General features: G+C 33.6%; 1 protein-coding gene across 1 annotated transcript in view; it reads left to right on the top strand.

Annotated features, from left to right (window-relative positions):
• Positions 1-18,945, top strand: part of LOC128993355 (FERM, ARHGEF and pleckstrin domain-containing protein 1-like) — an 80,780-nt gene extending 61,835 nt beyond the window's left edge. The window contains exons 13-24 of the mRNA XM_054417201.1: positions 7,321-7,480; positions 8,450-8,549; positions 8,798-8,887; positions 9,518-9,712; positions 10,338-10,524; positions 10,829-10,938; positions 11,768-11,911; positions 12,557-12,696; positions 15,364-15,494; positions 15,850-16,094; positions 16,826-16,977; positions 17,848-18,945. Of these exons, the coding sequence (XP_054273176.1) occupies positions 7,321-7,480; positions 8,450-8,549; positions 8,798-8,887; positions 9,518-9,712; positions 10,338-10,524; positions 10,829-10,938; positions 11,768-11,911; positions 12,557-12,696; positions 15,364-15,494; positions 15,850-16,094; positions 16,826-16,977; positions 17,848-17,932 (1,739 nt within the window). The 3' untranslated portion in view covers positions 17,933-18,945. The remainder of the gene's footprint in view (positions 1-7,320; positions 7,481-8,449; positions 8,550-8,797; positions 8,888-9,517; positions 9,713-10,337; positions 10,525-10,828; positions 10,939-11,767; positions 11,912-12,556; positions 12,697-15,363; positions 15,495-15,849; positions 16,095-16,825; positions 16,978-17,847) is intronic.
• Positions 18,946-23,536: the final 4,591 nt, after the last annotated feature.

Below are 23,536 nucleotides of genomic sequence, written 5' to 3'. Positions count from 1 at the left end.
GATATGTCATTGTCTTGTTTAACATTATCTATCTTCCTAATGAAATAAGCTGTAACGGCCATTTTGCACCCGAACTACTTCACCAATTTTTACGATTGAGGTGCAATTTTAAATCTTAAGATGCAGCGCAACGCGAAATGGTAATTAAAACGATATTTTGATAAAGGGCTTCAAAAGTTTGACCCTTAATCATTTGATTTATTTATTAAATATGCAAACCTGTAGAAAACACAAACTTTTGAGAAAATTGAATTTAAAAGTTAAAAATATTTAGCATAGGGCCTTATGAGTTGCCATGCTGGTTACAAACAATAACAAAGAAAAAGAAAATAAGGAATAATATTTGCTGGTAAGCCATTTCATACTGTTTTGGCATGTTACAAATAAAGTGTAATTGAAGTTACCTTAATACAATTGATTACAAATTGTTCATGGAATAAACTATGCTTTATTTCAAAAATCCAAACGGATAAATCTGATTTTCCCCCGAGCACCGCTCGGTCAACCATATATTAACATATAATGTAGGATGGGGCATCTATTGTAGCCACTAATAGAATTCAAGATACAACTCATGCGTTCAATGATCAGTATGGAACATAATTAAAACTTCTAGGCGAAATGCTGGAAGAACGAATTACATTTTCTTACCGTGAAGTACTCAGTAACCTTTCCCGGGAGGCAGCGCAGATGTTCAAATAGTTTCAACCACCGGCATTCCGAAACGGACCTGATAGCATTTCCCGTTCTTCGTAGGATTGTTGTTGATAGGTTTATGAAGTATTCTAATTTTTTAAAGGGTTTGTCTGTCTACCTGATTGACACAACATGTTCTTCGTACAAGTGAATACCCTTTCTGAGATTTTTTTCTCAGAAGTTTCGATAAAACGTTTTTTAACCCTTTTCTGCGACAAAATACTTGTAACCGTTTGCAATATTTTAAAACAATTACAGTTTTGATATTCGTCAAAATAAATTTGATTTTTGTTTTTATGTGCGCCTAAAATAAATGTACGTGTTTTAAATTTTATACCATGATAGTGCATGTAATAAATTAAAAACCTTTACGCATTGCATGGAAAGCTTAACATTGTACAACAAGCCATTTCAATCAACAGTGATGTACTGTATAAACAAAATCATAAACATTTACCCATGCTAGGTGCAACTTTGTTAACTAGGATTGCTTTCATGGTAGTGAAAGCCAGTTGAGTGGAGAAATCACGTTTCATGGTTTTTAATAAAGCAATAAATAAACAAATTTTTATAGATATAATACAAAATACAACTATTTCATCAATTTAACTTATCATTTTCGCTCACAGCTATCAACATCTATAACAAGTTTCATAAGTACCACGGGGGTAGATTTCGGGGGGTATATGTCCGGGGGTAGATGTCTGGGGGTAGATGTCCGGGGGTAGATGTCCGGGGGTAGATTTCCAGTCGCGGGCTGTTTCTCGACAGTGTATAGGCCCCGCCCCTCGTGACGTCAAAATGACGTAGGCGTTTTTTCATGGGGGTAAATATCCGGGGGTAGAAATCCGCTACCCCGAGATTTTCACATGTGATGATAAGTTGGGTTGTAATTACTTGTAGCCTACAATCCGCTCTTGCACTGTTTTGTTTATGTTGTGAATAAGATGGAGTAATAATTGATGGTTGTTTAGGCCTAATATAAGACATTGAGTAATTTTTAGTTTTGGTCAGATAAATACAAATGATGATTGTGAATGGGGCTATAGGAACACATCAAATGGGTTGACATAAATAGCCTTTTTTTAACTTACTCCCAGTTAAATCAAAACAAAAATGTTAATGCAAGTAAGAACGTTTTTCTTATTGGTGTGTCAGTTAGAAAAATCAATCAAAAATTAATTAGACTTAAGGAACAAACACTCGAGAAACAATTTGTCAAAAACTAAACTAGTCTACACAAAGTAGAAAAGTCAAAGAGAAAACTTTATTTTGCAAGGCAAGTGGACTAGTTTCAAATGTGATTCTACTATAATTATTTACTCACAGCTTATCATCGGTTTCATATATATCTTTTTGCTTGTTACAGAGTATATATTGTACCGTGTCCTAAATAAAGTTACTTAACTGTACTTAAAGTTCAGCATCAGTGAAGTCGATCAGCTATATCACAACAATATAAGTGCCCAGAGTTACAATTGAATTATCAGAACTTTTTGAGATTTATTAATTAGATCACACGATTGTCTGAATTAGCCGCGATTTGAATACAACCAAGTGTTGAAGCCTAACAATTAGTATTTTTTATTGACATAGTCAAGGGTGAGTTCACTTTTTTAATGATTCTCAAGTTATTAAAATAACACCATTTACTACGGACACCCTCAACAACCTGTGTTCACTTATTTGTCTCATACAAAATAACATTTTGATTTTAGTTAAGTGTTTACGTTTAATTTCTTAGATCCAAAGATATTTGGGCAATAGAACTGCTGAAATCTTTCAGTTGGAATTCGCAAACCGAATTTCCAAGAGACTTTTTTAAGTGAGCACTGGCTGCTCTAACGGCAACGACCCTATTAACTGATATATCGTGTACAGTATTAAATTAGAATGTATTTATTACTTTGTTGTGTTTTAGGTTGATATGAAATTTTTATGGACTAAGATGTTATTTCTATTGTTTACTTTAATTGTGTTTCCTTTTTAATAAATGTTTATATTCGATCCTCGTGATTAAAAACAAGTTTTCTAGTGATTGCAGTTTTCTTGGTCCCTCGTTTTGATGAGTACTAACTGTGAAATTTGTGTGAAACAAATGGTTCATCTAAGTTTTGGCATTTACCATACACATCTACTAGATTTCCTATGCAATGTTATAATGCAGTTATTTTAGAAAATTGTGGGAAATGCTTTGTTAAAACATTTATTATACAGCAGCTTAGACAAAAAAGCTTCCATACATTTACACATATTGTGCTTCCTGTCGTAATAGTGTACCTAGGTGCTAAACAGAGAGTAATTCAAATGGTTCACTAAAACTACTTCCTCACATTGTCAAGTTTGCTTCAAACTTTGTTTGCAACTCATATGCATTGAGGCTTGTATCAAGTAGTTTTGTTAGTCACAGGTTTAACAAAATTTTGAAATCAAAATAATGTCATTGTCATTCTTGTTCTGTTATTATGTTGTTTATTTTAAATCACCTTACTTTACCTTACCTAGTTGGCCTCTCAAAAAAAAGTAGGTCAACAGCTTTTCGCCATCTTTCTCGGTCTTCCATCTAGTTCTTCCGTAACATTCATTCTTCTCATGTATTTTCAGACTTATTTTAAATCACAGTAAAAGTAATTGTTATGCTGTTATATTTGGAGTATACGATATTGTGTCACTCACGTCTTTGGTTGAAAGGTGCTATTTTTTCTTTGAATACTTTTCTTCATATAAACATTCAATTTCGCTTTACCACCACTTTAGAAGGGTTGTCTGTAAAGTAAAGAATGTTAAGTTGAATTACCTTCGCCTAATGTGATGTTTTTATTACACTATCTGCTCTTGGTTCTATACTCTTCTACAACCTCCCTTGATGCTCAGTTAAGTCATGACTTGTTGCTGAAACTAAGTGAATTGTTTTGTTTAATTGTTTTCAATAATTAATTGTTTTCAAATCGTCAAAAAATCTTCTGCCATATGAAGATTGTCATTGTTTTGGATGCTTTTAATTCAATTGTTGTTTTTAGAGATAAATTCCGCATAGTAGGCCTATAGTATATCCATATGGCTATGATACCCAGCGGATTAGGAACCTTCTCGGAACTCGACTCTCCCTTCAGACCCGCTCTCCAGGCTGGCCGTTGATAAAAAGTATACCTACCTACTGTCACAGTCCCACAGATCTGTAACTTGTTTTTATTTTAAGTTAAAAATAAATTTTTCTTTGTATATTTGAGCTCTACATTAAATTAAAAAAATAATGAGTCCAAACACGATGTGGATACTACGATCTGAAAGTCGGACAAAGCTGGTGACGATACAGAGTAATTGTACTACTTTCAGATCGTAGATATTAAGTATCCACATCGTGTTTGGGCTCATTATTTTTGGAATTTCATGTAGAACATAAATTTATAAAGAAAAATTTATTTTAACTTTAAACAAAAAACAGTTACAGATCTGTGGGACTGTGACAGTGGGTGAGTCACTGTTTGTCTCCGGCCAGCCCGACAAACGGGTCGAGAGGGTGAGTTGAATTCCGAGGAGATCCCTAATCTGCTGGGTATCATAGCCAAACGGACGGACTATAAACCTCGTTTAGTCAGTAACACAGTTTTGAAATATTAAACTCAATAGTGCTGCTTATGACGTGATGTAGTTACTGCTATCTTAAAACACAGAAACTATATCTATGACAAAATAACGACTAAAAAGCTTTTATACTCAAATAATCGTGATGTGAATCCAATTAGGTAGAGTATAACTAAATTTCTTTACTTTTTAAGAAGTCTTTGTGGGTTTTGGTCTCTTCCTTGGCTGTGCTTTTTCTAATGTAAAATTTCACATGCTTTCTCCACTTACTAACAATTTTGTCAAGCAATTCCAGAACAGAAAATCCACAAATCACATGCTTTTTTCAGCTTTTGTAACAATTATTTTAAAATCTTTTACTAATTTTTACTCTTAACTGTCATTTTTTAAGTCCTATATATACAGCAAAACTATCAGTTACATTGTAGAAACCAACAGTATTTTGGCCATAAGTATTAAACAATCGTTGATTTTAAGTAATAAATAAACCTTTAAGCTTTTTAGCATTCGACGTTCAACGATATGGTTGAACATTGTGTAGCCTATTACATAAGATTTGTGAAACATTTTTGTTGATGAATAACGTTTGTACAGGAACAACAAAACAAAAATATCTAAACTGTAATAATGTACTATGAAATTTTAAAAAAATTTAAAAAGTAAAGTTTTAGCTGTTGTAGAACTTGTATAAGAAGAAAAATTCATATTATCTTAATATTTTAATATAAAGACCTAAATCCTCTAACTACTTACAATAGAACCTCCATATCTGATCTTATCTGTTATAAATTTGTCTTGTGACATGATCCCTGCATATATTGTTTTCCAATGTGTTTTATTTTAATCGCCTCTCAAATTTACCCTTTAAACCTGCATCAGGAAATGTTATATGTGCCTCACCTTCGAATCATTTCCCCGTCCCCTTTTTTCAACTATGATTAAAAAACGTTTTTCTATTCTTACCATGTCCTCTCATTCTCAACAGATATGAAGGGTTCTACTGTATAAAAAATCATTGTCTAAACCAATTTATTCAACAAATAGGTTGTGTTAAATAAATTAAATTTGTTAATGGCGTTGCCAAAATATTTTCTTTTTTCAAAACAGTAAACAAAAGTTTTTAGACTAGCTGAGGGGACTTAAGTCTAGGGTGAGTACCAGAAATGTTGTTGGGAATGCTGTATGTGATTGTAGCTGCTCACCTAGCTTGCTCGGCTCGCATTGTTCGTTTGTAGATTGTTTTATACGTTCTTTTGTTACTAGGATTGATCTGGCGGTGTGTTCGTTCGCGACAAAGTATAGTTTAAAATACTTTGAACTGTGTTCGAACAAATGTCCCAACATTTTTGCTGTGTTTTCAATGTTTTTACGTCAAACCAATAACTTGAATTGCAATAGATCTCTTTTTCAATTTTGTTTATTATTAGAAAAACGTAGAACAATGGGCAATATATAAAAAAATAACCGTCAGCAATTATGGTCATGGTCTTTTTCATGTTTATAATCGTGTAAATATTGAAGGATACAACAGTTGATAATTTTTCAGAGGTTGAGCTAAAATTTGAATTTATTTAAATTTGTTTGAGCTTAAAAACTAGACTTTTATAAATTGCACATATGTTATATATGTTTTGACTGTAGGAAGTCCTCTTGTTTGAACGCTGATTGCATATAGAGTCAAACTGCCCAAAATTAGGAGTTTGAACTTATTCTATAAAAGTCTACTAGATGTTCTTTAAAACCTTTAAAAGCATGTTAGATATTGGCTTTGAGTTTTAAAAAGGGAAGCGCTAAGCTTTTTACATTTGTTTACAACATTTTGAAACTTCATAATTTTATTGCTGCTTTATTAGATTTAGAATACTTGTGTCAACTTTTGTTACACATTTTGTTTCAATTTCGGAATGACATTTTTGTGTTTTTCTTCTATATTTACTTGTGCCAACTATTATTTTTAAGAGGTTTTTGTAAAATATATGTGCATATTTACAAGTTTTCGATAAAATATATTTTGCAATTTTGATGTTTTATTATTTTAGCACATTTTACATACCTTTGTACATAGACCTAACACAGTTTTATAATAGCTGTTTTTCATTAGTTTTGTTAATTTTAGTTTCCCCAATGAAAATGTACTATAACTTAGTTTGATATTTGTTTTTACTAGTTATATTGATTGTTTAACAGAAACTACAATCCTTTATTATTCATACGATGTTTCATAAAAGCTTATTATTGTATGGACTTGGATGTTTATTGGAAAATTATTTCTTCTATACATATATTACTCTTCTTGTCATCCAAACAATTTTTTATTATTTAAATAATAATATTCTTTATTTTCTTCTCTTTGTTCATGGTGTCATTAAGCATTGAGGTTATAAAATTATTCTGTACATGTATTAACATTAATCTGAGTTTTGTGATACAACTATTAGGTGGTCCATTTGATACGTTTAGTATACTACAGTACTAAACTAATTTATTTTCAAATTACTTTCTGTAAAAAGTTATGGTTTTTGTTGATTTTGTTTGTTTGTTATCGTCTTGCTAAGAAAAAGTAAAAGATTAACTAGTTTAAAAAAGTCATTTAATCGGCTTAACTTAAGTCTTAAGAACTTACTTAAGCCTTCAATCTTGTTATGCTTATGTGTTGCATGTCGATGTTATTATCATAACAGCATATCACAAAAATATGCCATAGTTAAACTTGTTAGCGTTGTAGAATAATTCTAAAATTTAAACTCAGAGTAGTTTTTTAATTTTATTCATAGCAAAAATTTATGAATGATTTAAAATTAGGTACATGAGACTATCTTTGTACAAATTTGAAATTGTCTAAATATTTGCTTTTTAGCCTAGTTTGTGTTTGAAATTGAAAAATCTGCATTTAATCTAAAATATTAAGAGGTGTCTTACAAAAAATTTATTGAAAACTAAAATCATGATTTTGATATTAATTTTAAATAAATACACGATTATTTATTAGCTACAAAGTGATTGTTTTAGCGAGTGTTTCACCCTGTTGTTGTTTCACAGAGCCGCCAGGCAGTGTAATCAGTGTGGGCAGCGGGGATGAGAGAAGCAGTCCAGCGCCTCCTGTAGTGACGCAAGTCATCACACACAACGTACGAGAGAACAACAACATCGTCTCGTCCACACCGACTCACAAGACCAACGGAACACTCAACAATTACAAGTAAGCTAGTTGATAACTTGGTGCAACCCAAAAATGCTTTAAGAACTTCAGTTGTCTGTTTTAAAGTATTTTCTATCCCATTGTAACATTTTCGTAGCTGAAATAAAACACTGAATTATATAGACATTCTCTTAAATTCATTTTTCCTACACACTGTGGTGATACATTGGCTATTTTTAGCATATGATGGGTTAACCGAAAAATTGGTTATTCGAAATGGCTCTCCCCCCTTTATTTCGGTTAACCGGGGTTCTACTGTACATCAAGGATCGTTTGACGCAAAAAGTAACGTAAAACATTTTATATTGCAATTTTCGATCCAGAGGCTAACCTATCATGAAAAAAAAATTATATTCAGAGAAATCACAATATCGCATTTTGTTAATTTCATTTGTAAAATTAAAGAGAATAACTCGTTGCTATTAGGCTCCTAGTCCCCTTGAACTCAGTTAAGCAGCTGTAATACAAGCTGTAACAATAACACTGCCAGTTAATGATTCCCAGCTTAGGACACAGACCCAACCCATGGTTCACCAAAGGCATATTCTTTTTGGGTGTGTTGCTAGCCTACTGGTTAGTGTTTCGGACTTTGGTGTGGGAGGGACGGGTTCAATTCCCGACACATCCAGAAAACTTTCTCATGTTGACCTCTTGTAAAATGCTACTGGTGTAAACAAAAATAAATAAGACAGCCCAGAATTATGACAAGACCTTTTTAAATTACCCTCTCTTTGCCCTCCCTCTCAAGTAGAGGAGTTAAACATAATCATTAAACAGTGTATTCTTTTGACAATTTTCTTCAAACACACTCCAAAATATAGCCTACTATGATAGCTTTTAGTATGACATGTTTGATTTTCAAGTCTGGTTAGCTCTTATTCGATCAATTAAAATTTTACAGTTGTATCGTTTTGGTGAAAAATGTTGTCGTCTCTTCCTGCTGTGAAATAATTCTCAAATGTGTTGCAGTGAGGTGTCGCTAACTCCAGATCTCAGCCCGCTCAAGAGTATCAAGGATGAACTAAACAAGGGAAGCGGAGATTTGGTCGACGGAGAAGTCAAGAAGAAGGTGAGGCATTGACTTATATTGATCAAGATCTTTAAAATTTAGACAAAATCTCCCTAAAGGTGTTCTTGTGTGACTGAATAGCGCACTGACGCACCTAACTCTTGAAATCTTAGGGAGTAATTGATTTTATTATTCATCAATGATGTTTTCCCTTTTGGGAACATTTAATACACATCTTATAAAGCAAAATCTTCATTAAAGATTCTGTTGTGTTTTGGTTTAATCTAATAAAACAATTATATTTTCAGCGAAACACTTCAGACAAAGCTTATTTCATTGCCAAAGAAATCCTTATGACTGAGAGAACATATCGCAAGGACTTGGAAGTCATTAATTTGGTAAGTATTGTAGTTAGTTTTCAGTATCGACATATTTTAAAAAGCTTTTGATTTAGATTACATTTTGAAACATTTTTGTTAAATATATCGTCAATAATGCTTTAGAGCACTAGGAAACACTTTGGAGTGTCACAACATTATTGTAGGGAATCCTCCACTATGATGGGCATCATTGTGCTAATCTCAAGAGAGATTCCTGTGTCAAAACCCCTTAAATTATTTCAATCTTACTCAAGAAATCTAAAATTACCTCAATAATTTCCAATTTGTTTGGAAAGATCCCCCAATCAGATTTGGTTAGTGCGTTGAACAAACGCATGCGTTTTAGTAATGCGGTTTCAATGGATATAACTACATATGAGATTTGTTTAATTCCTCATTGAAGTCAGATGTCAACTAATGTTCTTGAAATTGGGTAGATTTTCAGTATTGTGTTTTCAGTTAAATAACACTGATCGTGTCTTCCTATTAACAGTGACTGGCTGAAACGTACCAGACGAAGAACTAGTAGGTGGCCAAAATATTACATTTATACATTACTGAAAAGCTAAAAAACATTTCTGACTGCTATTGTAAAGTAACGGCATTTCCCGTCTCTAATCATTTTGTACTAGTCTATAATGTTTCCAGTGGTGGAGAGATGAGGTGTGTAAGGAGGAGTGTCCGTCGTGTGTGGACACGTTGCTCAACCTGCTAGACCCTCTACATGATGCTCATTGTCTCATACTACGTGATGTAGAACTACGACTCGCCAGCTGGGAGACCCGCAACTCTCAACAGCAGCGCATCTCCGACATACTGCTGCGATCATGCGACTACTTGCCGGTAACTCTAACAAATCATATAATTTTTCAGGGCCCTCATTTTCTTTTTCATAATGTGTTCTCTTGACATTCAAGATTGCTAGACTCTAGCCAGAATTTTATAGGTTTTTTTTTTAGGTTAGGCCTAGAAGTCAGGGAACCATCACCCATTTAATTGGTGATTGGTAGGATTTGAACCTAGAACCTCAGAGTGTGATGCTCTGTGTTAACATTAGACCAGTTTGATCCTTTAGGGCTCAGTGTAGTGAAGTGTTTGATATTAATACCAAAATTTAACAGAACCAATATTTTGGTTCTTGTGAAACCTTAGGCAAGGGAAGGGAAGTAAAAGGTGGAAATTGAAAAGAACTCAGTAGGTTTTACAAAGGGCTTTCTAATGTACTAGCGTATGGTAGAAACACTAAAGTGAGACATTACCGATATTCCAAATCGCACCGGCTCAGAAAACGAACCCAACCCTTGGTTTGCCGTAGAAAGTTCACAACTTTAGCGTTAGTTCTAGTCGTGAAAAAAATTTGTAATATCATTATTACTATTATCATTATTATTATTTGGAATAATTATATTAGATAATTATTTAGTGTTATTTAGGTTAATAGTTATTCAGTTTGTCCTGATGTTCCCAGTTGTACGAGAACTACATAGACAGGCATCTAGAAGTACTGGAGCAACTAGACGTTGAGTTCAGAACCAACCCCAAGTTTGAACAAGTTTACCGAGACTTTGAGAGTCAGAAGATCTGCTACTTGCCGCTCACTGCGTTTGTTCTCAAACCCCTTCATCGGATCTTCCATTACACCAACCTCCTGGACCGTGAGTATTACCAGTACAGACGGTAAAGTAAAACAGTTGGACCTTTCCTAGGGAGGAGAGGAAGCTTGTCCTGTTTTGAAGTGACCTTATATGCTAACCCTAAATATAGCTGCCTTGAAAGAATATATGTTTAATGTGTTTTATTTTTTATAGAGACTTGTTTTTTAGGTTAGTTTTTGGTTATATTTTTTTACGCCATTCCATGTACTGATGTACAAATATGAAATAAAGACGATTTGATAGCTAGTGTTTGAATAGTTAAAGATCAAGTCCTATGTGAGCCATGATCATTTTAATGTTACAGGACTTCTGAAGCATTACACCAAGGATCACATAGACTACGAAGATTGTCTCAGTGCTAGAGACAGACTTAAAGAGTTGCAGCCTCATTTGTCTGAGCGACTACGAGTCTCTGTAAGTATCAGTCAAGTGTGACAGTTAAATCTTATAAGGATGGCACGAATTTTGCTTGCTCAAAACATCAACAATACGTAAATTTGGATTCAATAAAAATTTTAGAGAATATTGCAGTTGTAGCGGCACTGAATATATATTTCTAATATTCTAAAACGGCTTTCGCATTTGCTCAAATATCACAGGATTCCCGTTCCAAAGAAATGTTGAAAGTATCAAATCCTGCTAGAAAGAACGGAGAGGTGATAATTTAGTGATCCAAACAAATATTTAAAACATCCCCATTTTGAGCGCTCGGTTAACATTAAATGAATAGGAGAGTGATTAGTGTCAGCACTGATTTGTGTTCATTACGAGACAGAAGTCGCAGACCACCTTGACCGTCAGTGTAGACTTTACTTCAGCTTGGTTGCGTCGCTTATGTCAATATCCTTCTTTTCTTTCCTTGTTGTTTACGCCAGTGGAATTTCAAAGAGAGAAAGTATGAGAAAGCTGTCCAAACCTGTATGATTTTGTGGATGTGCTGGGATTGAACCCGTCCCGCACTGAAGTCCGAGACGCTAACCACTAGACTAGCAACACGCCCCAATAATTCCCCCATAAGTCTTAGTGGCCATACTGCATTCCGTTTGATTTGTATTTTGGGGAAAAGTATGTTTGTTTTATAAATCTGTTTGTCATTTATTGAACTCTATTAATCTTCAAATGAAGTGACCACTTTTGACTCATTTTAGTGATTGATCGACCTAAGAAACTTAACTGCTGATACAGCAACCAATGATTGCCATTTTAAGTAAAACTTTCTGATTTTTTTTGACATGTGTTGCAGGAAAACTTTGTAGCGCTGTGTGAGCTACAGAGAGACACTGTAGGGTTCGATCACCTCACTTCACCACATCGTCAGTTCCTGAGGCAAGGCTGTCTCAATAAGTTCTCTACCCGCAAGGGCTACCTGCAGCGCATGTTCTTCTTGGTATGTGAACGATTGTTACGTGATATTGGGACTGCCTGAATTTTGCTTTAGAGTGATTGAATTGGAATAATAACAACGATTACATAGCATGATCGTTTAGTTATCATTTTAGTCATCGTTTAGTCATTGGTGAAAAATTACTTAAAATATTTATGGACTTCAAGGTATAATTGGTATTGATTTGTGTAAGGTGTATAACAAATACTACCCTTGTTTTTTTCACAAAAATTCAGAGTCAATAACTAGTGGAAATGGATATTTTTAGTGTTCTGGGCCTGGGTTTGTACTCATTAGTTTTTTAGTTGAAGAGAAGTTGCAAACATCCATGGGCATCTTCTTTTCTAGCAATCTTAGAAATAGGCCTTTGAAAATCATCTCCTGCATCTCCTTCCTGAACTATTCCTAAATTAATTTGATAGAGGGGAGCAAACATTTCCTGAAAAATATCAACCCTTGAACATCTCAATTTGTATTCACATTTACTGCCTTGAACTGCAAAAGTTACAGTAAAGCTGACAAATGCTAACTGATAAAATCGGGAATCTTTGGGATTTGGCTTTGGCTTTGACACATCACTACTAAAAATACTTGGCAAAGTAAACACTTGCAGTTGTAGTTGTGTAATTTTGGTTGTTCTGTTATCAGTTCTCGGACGTACTGCTGTACACTAACAGAGTAGGTCATATGTTCAGTGTTCACGGCCAGCTGCCTCTGCATACTCTTGCTATAGAGGAAAGATGTGACACTCCTACAGCTAATTCCTTCATCATCTATGGCGGCAACAGGTAAAGTTGTAAACTAATACTTTAGAGTGTTGAATTTAAGGATGTACTGTAACATAGAGGACAAGGGCCTAGGTTATAAGGATTTTTTGTGAGGATTGCTGGTTTGCCTGAATGGGAAAGAAACCAACACAAGAAACACAACATAACAGAATTTTCAACAAAGGAAGGTATGAGTTGAAGAGAAAGTTGGTTTGCAATTAGCGATTCCGGAAATCATCTGATAAGTTTGGGCGTGAAAAAATTCAGTGCCGTTTTGATTGCTAGAGGCTCTTAAATCGGTATTGAATCCAGTGTTGGGGAAGCTACTTTTAAAATGTAGCTAGGTACAACTACTGCTACATTTCCAAAAAAGTAGCTTAGCTACAGCTACAGCTACAGTTCCAAAAAAGTAGCTAGCTACAACTACAGCTACAATGAAATGTAGCTACAGCTACAATTTTAGCTACTTTTCCAAAGACGTTACTTTTTATTCCACGCAAATTAGGTAAATGTAAAATTAATTGCAACTACATTTTTATTGAACAAACATTTAAACAAAAAATGTCAGTATTGTATCATTGTATAGGCCTATATACCTACAGGTATACAATATAGTCAATGATTGTGGAACACAATCCATGGACATTACATGGAAAACAAATTATTCCTAGATTGTATTTAATTTGTTGGCATTATATACCTAACATTAAAACAACAGAACCAAATAGTTGGGTTTCCCATCATATTTAGTACTTATTTTTAAATATTGCATTATTTTTAAGCATCTTGTATGTAAATTTTATTAAGTTTAAAGGACATAGACCTTCAACCAAACTATATTTTAAAAGCTCATTTTATTTCTTTAGTATAGATTCATTTATAGATGTCTTGTATAAACAATTAAGACCAATAGAACTGTAATACGATTATTTAAAAATACTTGTTGGTGTTACAGAGCCTAAGTTAGCCTACTGAAATTGGAGTTTATTGCCTTTCTTAACTTTTAATGTTAAAAACGACATTGTTATAACTTTTAACCAAAGTGATAAGTTACTTGTTCAATGAATAACACTTTTCAATGTCAAGAAATCGTCTTTTATTGTCATTATGCATAGGGCAAATTGCAAATTGTGCTTCAACTTAGTTGGTACAGAAAACAGTATTCAGCAACTTATCCTGAAATCGGCTTTTAATTTAAAAATGTGGAAATTTGTAAAGTAAAAATAACATATAGGCAAACTTGGTGTTACATAGCCAAGTAGGCCTATATGTTATTTTTACCTTTACTTTTAGTTGGCTATAGTAGGCTTGTTCTTGCAAGGACTAAACAGATATATTCCTAATAATTGAACTTGGAACTTGGTATTCGTCTTAAACCATAGCATAGCCTAGGATTAGCCTATACAAGAGCTGTTAGCAGGAGCAAACTGTGCTATTTTTTCAATGTAAGTTTCATGTTATATGGAGATTTTTTCGTTACAATTATCATTTAGTCTAGGTATATCTTAAATCACATCAGGTAATTTCTTCTTTGTTAATTTAGTAAACCTTTGAAAAATCTTCGTAATCTAGCCAAGGAAGGGCTTGTGATGATGAACCACAATCAACAGCTGAAGCAAAGGTTGATAGACCAGCTTTCTCATTATTTTGAGGTTTAGTGTTGGTTTCCATTAAAACCCAAGTTGAAACACTATCGATATAATAAAGAAACTAAATTGATTACTAATTTCCCTGTCAATCACTTGCAAGCATTCAATAGCTTCTCTTGTCACCGTCACCGCCCCCCGGTAACGTTTAAAAGTCGTCTGCATCTAGCGATTTTATTTAATCTGACAGTAATCATAGAGTAGTAAATTAAGGAAATGAGAGCCAAAAATGTGGATAACACTCATTTAATGGCCTCCATGTCCACACAACATTGTATAGGGAATGAAACGGATGCAACCAGCTGTATGAAGCCAAAGTAGGCCTAATTTTTTTGAAAATCTCAGTTTGAAAGGTTTCACGTAAGGTTGAGGTTATGATAAAAATCACTATCTCAAACAATGTTAATGTAGCGAGAAAAGTAGCTAAAATTCCGCTACAACTACTTTAAAAATGTAGCTAGCTACAGCTAAAGCTACAAAATCTTAAAAGTAGCGTAGCTACAGCTAACGCTACAAAAAAAGTAGCGTGCTACTGTAGCGTCGCTACTTGTAGCGCGCTACTTCCCAACACTGATTGAATCCAATGTCCAATTATTGTGAAAGTTTTGAGTAGCAAACTCTCTCTATAACTTATATCGTCAAGTTTATAGTGCTGTCAGTGACAGTGAAGTATTCTAATATTTTTTAAAATTATTTTTAGTATATTTTTTATTCATAGTATAATGATTTGTGTTTCTTTGCCAATTTGGACTCTTTCCCATTCAGGCAAGTCTTCTATCCTCGCAAACAACTCTAAAACCCTAGTTACAGCAGAGTCTGTCCGATCTTTCATGCTTCTTCACCCCTCCCCCCCCCCCTGTGGTCGATTGAGTACCATCAAACTGTGTGCTATTTCCATGTAGTATGACCCTTAACACACTGGGGACTGGGGAGTATGTCAAGGCAACTCCTTTTGGCGCCCCTTTAGTATGTTCTTGTTTGGGCTACTCCAGTTAGTGTGTGTTATCTTCCCCAACTTCTTCAACATATTGAAATTTTGCAGAGTCCTGACTTTGGCGGCCAGTTCTGAAGAGGAGAAGGACAAATGGTTGGAAGACCTGACGGAAGCTATGGATTACAGCAAGAATCTTCCCAACGACGAGAAAATATCCTACCTCAGCCTTAAGTCCTGTAGTAAGTTACCTACGTGTATTCATGATGTGACTTTTGTGTGTATGGAGAATATTTTCAAAATCCTTGAATTTATATTTATTGAACTAGTTTTTTTTGTAGGAAAAGTTACAGGTTATTGATAGCACACTAAAATTCTACAAAACTATTAGTTTCATGTTTTACGTATCACCTATTTCTAAGAAAACTTTGTCAGTGCGGGTTTTGTAACAGCAATTGGACTACTTCCTTCTGAGCCCTCATGGTGGATTAAAATATCAAGTTAAGCGTGTTGTACACATTAGAAGTTATTTAAGTATGTTAGTTGTGAATCTATTTCTTCATCAATAGTTTCATCACACCTTTGATTGTGTGTCAGGTTCGTCAGACGACGTGATGGACAAGTGTGGCACGGAGGACCACAGAGTGTCGCCACAACGTAGTAACACGACCGTGCACGTCTGCTGGCATCGCAATACCAGTCTCAGTATGGAAGACATCCTGCGTGCCGCGCACAACACACTCAGCGGCTACCTGCTGCGCAAGTTCAAGAACAGCAACGGCTGGCAGAAACTCTGGGTCGTCTTCACCAACTTCTGTCTCTTCTTTTACAAAACGTTCCAGGTAAATAGGGATCGGAGGGTCAGTTGGGGTAAGAAGTGTTGACCTGATTGCGTTTGAAATTGTGTTACGTTGGAAAGTATTGTTTTTTTGCACATTAATTGATGTATGTATACATTATTTTACAATCATAGTGATTATGGTCTTCTGCAGTCACTGCAAAATCGTCTCCTACAGTTGTGGTTTTACTTTTATTTAAGGCTTTCTGTAACTGTCAGTAAATAAACATGGTTTGCTAAAAATTCAAGCCCCTAACATCATTTGTTATCATGGTGTCATCATGATAATTTTCAAAGATCCTGGCATTACAGAGATTCTCTCTTGCAATCACAGCGTCGTTATCATCTTGTAATATTCTGACAACATGTATTGCCAAGTTCTTGCTTCTAAAATTTAGAACACTTTAAATCTTGCCTAAAATGTTTTGAATTTATATACATTTAAGACTTTGAGTATTTAAATTTAAATTCTATCACCTGACCACTTTTAACAATGCATGGATTGTGGAAGAGTAGGAAAACAACTAATATTAATAAAGATAAATTATTCGCTTATCCAGGTAATTTTGAAGTGGAAATATTTTTTTGAGAACTTCATTTTATATTACTAGAACATTTAAGATTAACAATCCTTTGTAGTTATACTGAATATATTGTATCATTTTCAAATTGTATATTAATCTCTTGATAGTTAACAATGTATATAGTATACCAATGTTTGTATGATGTTTACAGGATGATTGCCCATTGGCCAGTCTTCCGTTGTTGGGCTACACGGTGTCGCCTCCTAGTGACAAAGACGCAATACACAAAGACTTTGTGTTCAAATTACAGTTCAAGAATCACGTCTACTTCTTCCGAGCAGAGAGTGAATACACGTTTGGCCGGTGAGGATTCGAAATATATTTTATTGTATAGTTTATGTTGAGCCTACTATTTAATGTACTCTAATTAAACATTTAATCTGCATACTTTTAATTTGATCTGTTGTAGATAGTTTGACGGTTTCATTGAAGATTGTCTTCATAACGTCTAGTATACTACTGTAGGCCAATAGTATTTTGATTTGAACTGTTTCTTTTTGAAAATAACTATAGATGAAACATTAATAATGAGATGTCATTTATATGGCAAACATAAAAATTAATCAGTCTTATAGCTGTAATGTTATAATCATTTAAGATTTGAAGTGTACTCTATATTTTTCTGCGTCATTGGCAACCTTTTTTTTAAAGCAGACTTGTTTATTTTTATTAATCTTGATGAGGAATTTTCCAGAAAAATATTAGTGTTTTGATAAACTCCTCTTCTAAGGGCACGAATCGCAACTGACGTATTTGTAACATTCCAAATATTGAATATGTGTCTGTTATTTGTGACACTAGTTTTTATTTCAAATTGTTTATTTGCTGTTTCCCTGAGTTAAAGTTTCGGTTCTTGTAGAAAATCTTTTAAATTATAATAAAGTTTTTAATTTTCATTCTGCCAAACAGCTGATTGCAATATATAAACCAAAGATATCTTCATTAAAACAAGCAATAAGCACAATTGAGTTTTTTCTTTAGATTTAAAAAACCACATTATTTTCTTCTGTATTTTCACCCCGTTGCAAAGCCCAGTTATAGCAACTGGTTTTTGTTAAAACTATTAAATATTTATTTAAAGGTAAATAAAACAAGTATTTGGATATCAGGACGGTTTTACATCTGGATATATAATAGATTAGTTAAAATATGTTATCGTGTGTCGTCTTTCAGATGGATGGAGGTGATAAGTTCAGCCACTCAACATGCAGGCCGCACTAGACTCTTCAGTCGTAAGGACAGTGCTTTAGAAGACTGAAACATACGTCCGATATACAAAATATACTTAGATATCAAACTGTAAGATCTGGTTCTGCGGTTCATTCGATTTTTATCTGACATGGGTAAATTTTCAAGGCTGGTTCCCAATGAAACGCATGAATGTTTAAAAATTCCAGATCAACATAAATTTGTCACCTTAATGTACCTTGTAAACCCGATTTATAGCAGTTGTTTAAAATAGTGGTAATTTTTATAGTTTTTTAAAAGTTTTAAAGTAATACAGACAATAATTTTTAAGTAGATCTGTAATGTTTGTATCTTGTATAGTTGCATTTGGAAACCGTTGTTTACAAGTTGGAAATGTGTTTAGTGCACTTATAACTTTTTATAACACTTTTTATTGGTTTACGAGCAAGAATTTTACTCAATAAGCTCGTGCATTTTTATTTGTAGTTTTATCTAGGATTGTGTTTTTATAAATTGATTTTTTTATAAAAAACAAAAAATTCAAATTTTTATTTTAAAAGAGTGTAATTACTTTGAATTTATAGTTTTTACAGTTGTTTTTTTAATTTTATATTTTTACAATGTATATACTGTACAATGTACAAGTACTGTATAGATTTTTGTATCTGGGTCAAATAACTTTTTAACACGTAACCCCTTTAACGTTCTAACACGTCCCAACAAGTAAGAAAGACATGCGAGACGAGACATTCCTTAGTCACTTTGCACGTCCAAACACGTTCGAACACCTCACTCACATCACCATTGCCTTACCCAGTGGCTTTAATCCATTAGAATAAGAGTTTTCATAATGTGTTATATTGTACATTTATATGCGAATTTTGGTAAGACTTCTTATTGAATTTATGAGAGATTTTAAAGTATTATTGCTGTTTTAGCACAAGTTTGTAATTTAAAGATTTTTCGAAGAAAGAATAATATTAGTAACAAATGAATGTTATGTTTAATTATGTATATAGAAATTTATAATTTTTGTTGTGTTGTCTCTTATGTTATCTATGAATAAATAACTTGTTTAGTTAATTGTTTTTTGAAATCTTTCTCAGCTCAGCCATTTTTCTCTACAAACTCCTACACCAATCCTGACCCAAAAAATGGAAAACTTATGTTCATGTATACATTATACAAGGTGGTTCAAAAGTCACTACCTATTTTTTATTAATTTTCATGATTTTTTATAGTGCTGGAGAACAAATAAAACTTAACATTTAACATTGAGTACCATTTATTGTGGAACATGTCAAACATCGAGATATGAAACTGCATTGTCAACACATTTTCTTAATCCAACGCATAATATGAACAGATTTTTGTATACAATCTTGTGGAACATTACCAAGAACATCTAAAATGGAAACTTCCAAGTCATGGAGAGTTTTGGATTCCTTCTGTAAACCTCTTCTTTTGCCTATCCCCACAAACTCTTGTCTTCTGACTTTTCGGGCTTCCCTCAAACATAGCTGAACAGTGTTGACGTTTTCTTCTCGATTTTCTGTTAACCCCTTCCGGATCTCTTCCTGGCTTTCACAGTGCTACTTTTAAACAGTTTATGAAAATTTATTATTCTTGCATTAAGAGAGTGATTTCTTCCATTATGTGCTCTCACTGACCTGGTCAATAGACTGCTACACTTCAAATCATGAGGCAATTTTCGCCCTTTCCTCAATAATTAAAACGCCAGTCCTTGTAATAGACATAAATAGCTTCAATCAGCTTACAATATATGAAATACTAACAAAGGTATTAAATTATCATCAATATGAGGCCAATATAGACTATGGGGTTTTGGTGATTCGCATTTAAACATTTTTATTTGGTACAGACTTTTCAGCCACCCTGATGACAACTAAAAATTTATATTTGTGTACTATTTTATGACATTAGCATTTTTTTATGTAGCATTTCATTTGTTTATATTTTGTTTGCCCCTGTTTCAAGTATGCTCTTGCCCCCCCCCCCCCCTAGTTTTGATCCTGGGCTGGGTACGCCCTTGGCTTCATGGCAACTATAAATGGTAGCCATTTCTGGGCGTTTTTCATTGCTATGTGAATACAAATCAGAACATATCTTGTGCTATGACTGCATGAGTTTTGCCCTGGACTAAGTTTATGTTTGGAAAATGGGTTATGATTCGCTTTCTATTCTAGTGACATGAGGAAATTATTGGATCAAGAACTAACAGCTTAATGGATAATGTTAAGATATGACTTTGATTTAGGAGTACCCCTCCTTCCTTCCGCTTCAATTTTGAAGAATTACTGGCCTTTTCAAATAGGTTCTTGGGGTGTGTTGCTAACCTAGTGGTTATCGTCTCAGACTTTGGTGCTGGAGGGGTTCGATTACCGACACATTCAACTTTGAGTTTGGACCGCCTTTAAAGCTTTTAAATTTTACTTAATTATAAAAATGCTACTGGTTTAGACACAAGAAAAAAGAAAAAAAACATACCGCATCAGCAATCTGGCACATACTTCCATTAGCTTGTCAACCTATATCATATGGGTAAGCGGTGGTGGGAGTTTGATACTTTATAGGGAAATGATAAAATTAACATTAACTTTTGAACCGTAATTTTTACAGCAATGGAGGGTTGGACCATTTTGTTTAGAATTGAGGACCATAACATACTAATTTTTATTGAAACCGGTTTTTTTTTCAAAATCTGATTTTCCGTTATGGTATTTTATGGGAAAATAACAAACGTTAAAATATGGTCGGAATTGTAGTTGTACCATTTGGTTCAGAATTTAAAGGACAATAACATTCTCAATTTTTATTAAAAGATTTGATTCTTTCGGTATTTAAGAGGTTTTTTAATGGAAAATTACCATTAAAAATCAAAATTAAAAAATTGAAAAAAACTGTCAATACCATGGATTAGTACCTACCTACCAAATTTCATCAAAATCGGACTGTGTAAGTGGTCTGTAACTAATGTACACATCCACACACACGACAGACAGACATCACTTCGAAAACCACTTTTTTGGGTTCAGAGGGAACCAAAACAGATATATCCAATAAAAACTAAATCTCAAACATTTTGACAAAACAATACTTTCTCTATTGGGAGAGAAAGTAAAAACTGAAGAACCCCAGGTAGTGAGGTTTTTGTCTTAGCTGTTTGTTTTCTGCTAATAGTTCCTCAACTAGACTAGTCACTAAAAGTGGTATCTCCACTGGCAAACAACTCATAGTGACTAGTCGCTAATAGTAACTAGTTCCTCCACTGGCAAACAACTATAGTGACTAGTCGCTAATAGTAACTAGTTCCTCCACTGGCAAACAACTTGACTAATGACTAGTCGTTAATAGTGCCTAGTTCCTCCACTGGTAACCTATTATAGTGACTAGTTACTTAATAGTGATTCTCTCAATTGTAAACAACTGGTGACTAGTTGATAATTGGGTGGTTAATCCTTCACTAGCAACTACGAGTTACTTTATTCCCTAATAATGGTTTCCCTGCTGGGCTGCTGGCAAATAACTAGTGACTAGTTTCTAAAAGTGGTTCCTAGACTGTCAAACAACAACTAATGACTAGTTCCTATTCCTAAAGGGTTCCACCACTGGTAAACGCCAAGTATGAATGGGGATGAGTGTAAGAAGCAGTTCAAGTTCCTCCTTTGAAGTGATAAGTTGCTAATAGGCCTAGTGTGGTTCCTTCTTTGGAAACTACTTCTTATTGCACACATAAAGCTTAATTGGAACCCCCATTCCAATTCCTGAGTTGATTTTTAGTAAAGAAACCTTATTATTTTCCTGGTAAGAAAATATAACAAGTCAGCACTCACTGAGTGAGAAAATTGTATGCTGTCAGACCACTGTATTGCTGTGGGGATAAGTTATTTGATTTCATTTGCTATTTATGTAAATTTTAAAATAAACAAGGGTTATAGATTAAAATACCTACCAAAAAGAAATAACAAATTATCAAGTAACTGCTCCCACCTCTCTGTAAATTCACATTTATTCAGCATTTTGTTAAAACGTGGATTCAACATTTATGTAAAAATAATAATAAAATGGTTTATGGTGTTTTATATTTATAAATAAAAATATTCAAAGTATATTTATGGTTTGTATAATGTTTTAGAAATTCATAGTGTAGATCCTAATCCTCGTCATTTTTAGAATTCAACTCCAATTTGATACTACTGTACCTCCTGAGTGACAGACAGACCCTATACAACTATACAATACACTATACTATACAAACTACTACTATACTACACTATACTATACAATACAATTTGAGGAACTACAGTATATATATCCATTTATCGGTATAACAATTTCTCATCACTTTTTTTCATTTTTACTTTCTCCCCCTATACCAAAGTATATGGAGAAAGTATTGTTTTCGTCAAAATTTTCGAGTTTGGGTTTTGAGTGGATATATTCGTTTTGGGCCCCCCTGGGCCCAAAAAAGTAGTTTTCGATGTGATGTCTGTGTGTGTGTGTGTGTGTGTGTGTGTGTGTGTGTGTGTCTGGATGTGTACAGAGCTAGGGACTACACCTGTGGTTCGATTTCGATGAAATTTGGTATGTAGGTTCTAATCCATGGTATCTCCAGGCGTTTTTTTCATTTTTTTGAAATTTTGATTTTTAATGGGGATTTTCCCATAAAAACCCATAAAAAACCGGAAAAATCGGATTTTCTCGAAAATGGCCCGAACGATTTTGATAAAAATTTAGTATGTTGTAGCCCTTTAAACTCTGAACAAAATGGTACAAATCCCATTTCTTTAAAAATTACGGTTCAAAAGTTATGGTAAATTATGTTATTTTCCCATAAAAACCCCATAAAATAACGAAAAATGGGATTTTAGGAAAAATACTGTTTTATTTTAACATAGTAAGTTATGGTCCTTAAAAGTTTTAATAGTTTTTTCATTTAAAAAAAAAATGTTTATTTTTAATGGGAATTTTCCCATAAAACCCCATAAAATAATGTTAAAATAGGATTTTCCCAAAAACGGCCCGAACGATTTTGATAAAATTTTTGTATGTTATAGTCCTTTATATTCTGAACAAAATGGTACAAATCCCATTTCTGTAAAAATTATGGTTCAAAGGTTATTGTAAATTATGTTATTTTCCCATAAAAACCCCATAAAATAACGGAAAAATCGGATTTTCCCAAAAATGGCCCAAATGATTTTGATAAAAATTTAGTACTTTAAATTCTGAACAAAATTGTACTAATCCCATTTCCGTATATTTACTCTCACCGCTTACACATGAATAAGATTGTTGACAAACTTATGGGAGAAAGTATGTGTCAGAATGCTGATACCGTTTATTTTAAATTCACTGATAACTGTGTCTTGGCTGACTACTATTGTTGTAACCCACTTTGTAACCACTGAGGTTATAATTTTAGCTAAGTGGTTTTAACCATTGACTATATAACCACAACACTTCTAGTTTTATAGTCAATGTTGTAACCGATTTAATTTCCATTCTATTCGACTCCAATCTAGTCCAATTATGACAGAACGGAATGGAATGGAAAACTGGATGAATCAGAAGAAATTCAGAATCAGAAAAGATAAGAAAGCAAAGCAAAGCAAAGCAGAAAAGAAAAGCAAATGGAATATGGAAATGGCGG

Source organism: Macrosteles quadrilineatus, unplaced genomic scaffold (assembly GCF_028750875.1).
Source record: "Macrosteles quadrilineatus isolate MER2022 unplaced genomic scaffold, UCM_ALF_1.0 Scaffold_4__1_contigs__length_99947679, whole genome shotgun sequence".
Taxonomy (NCBI): domain Eukaryota; kingdom Metazoa; phylum Arthropoda; class Insecta; order Hemiptera; family Cicadellidae; genus Macrosteles; species Macrosteles quadrilineatus.
Note: the sequence above shows the minus strand (reverse complement) of the source record. Positions and strands in the feature narration are given on the sequence as shown.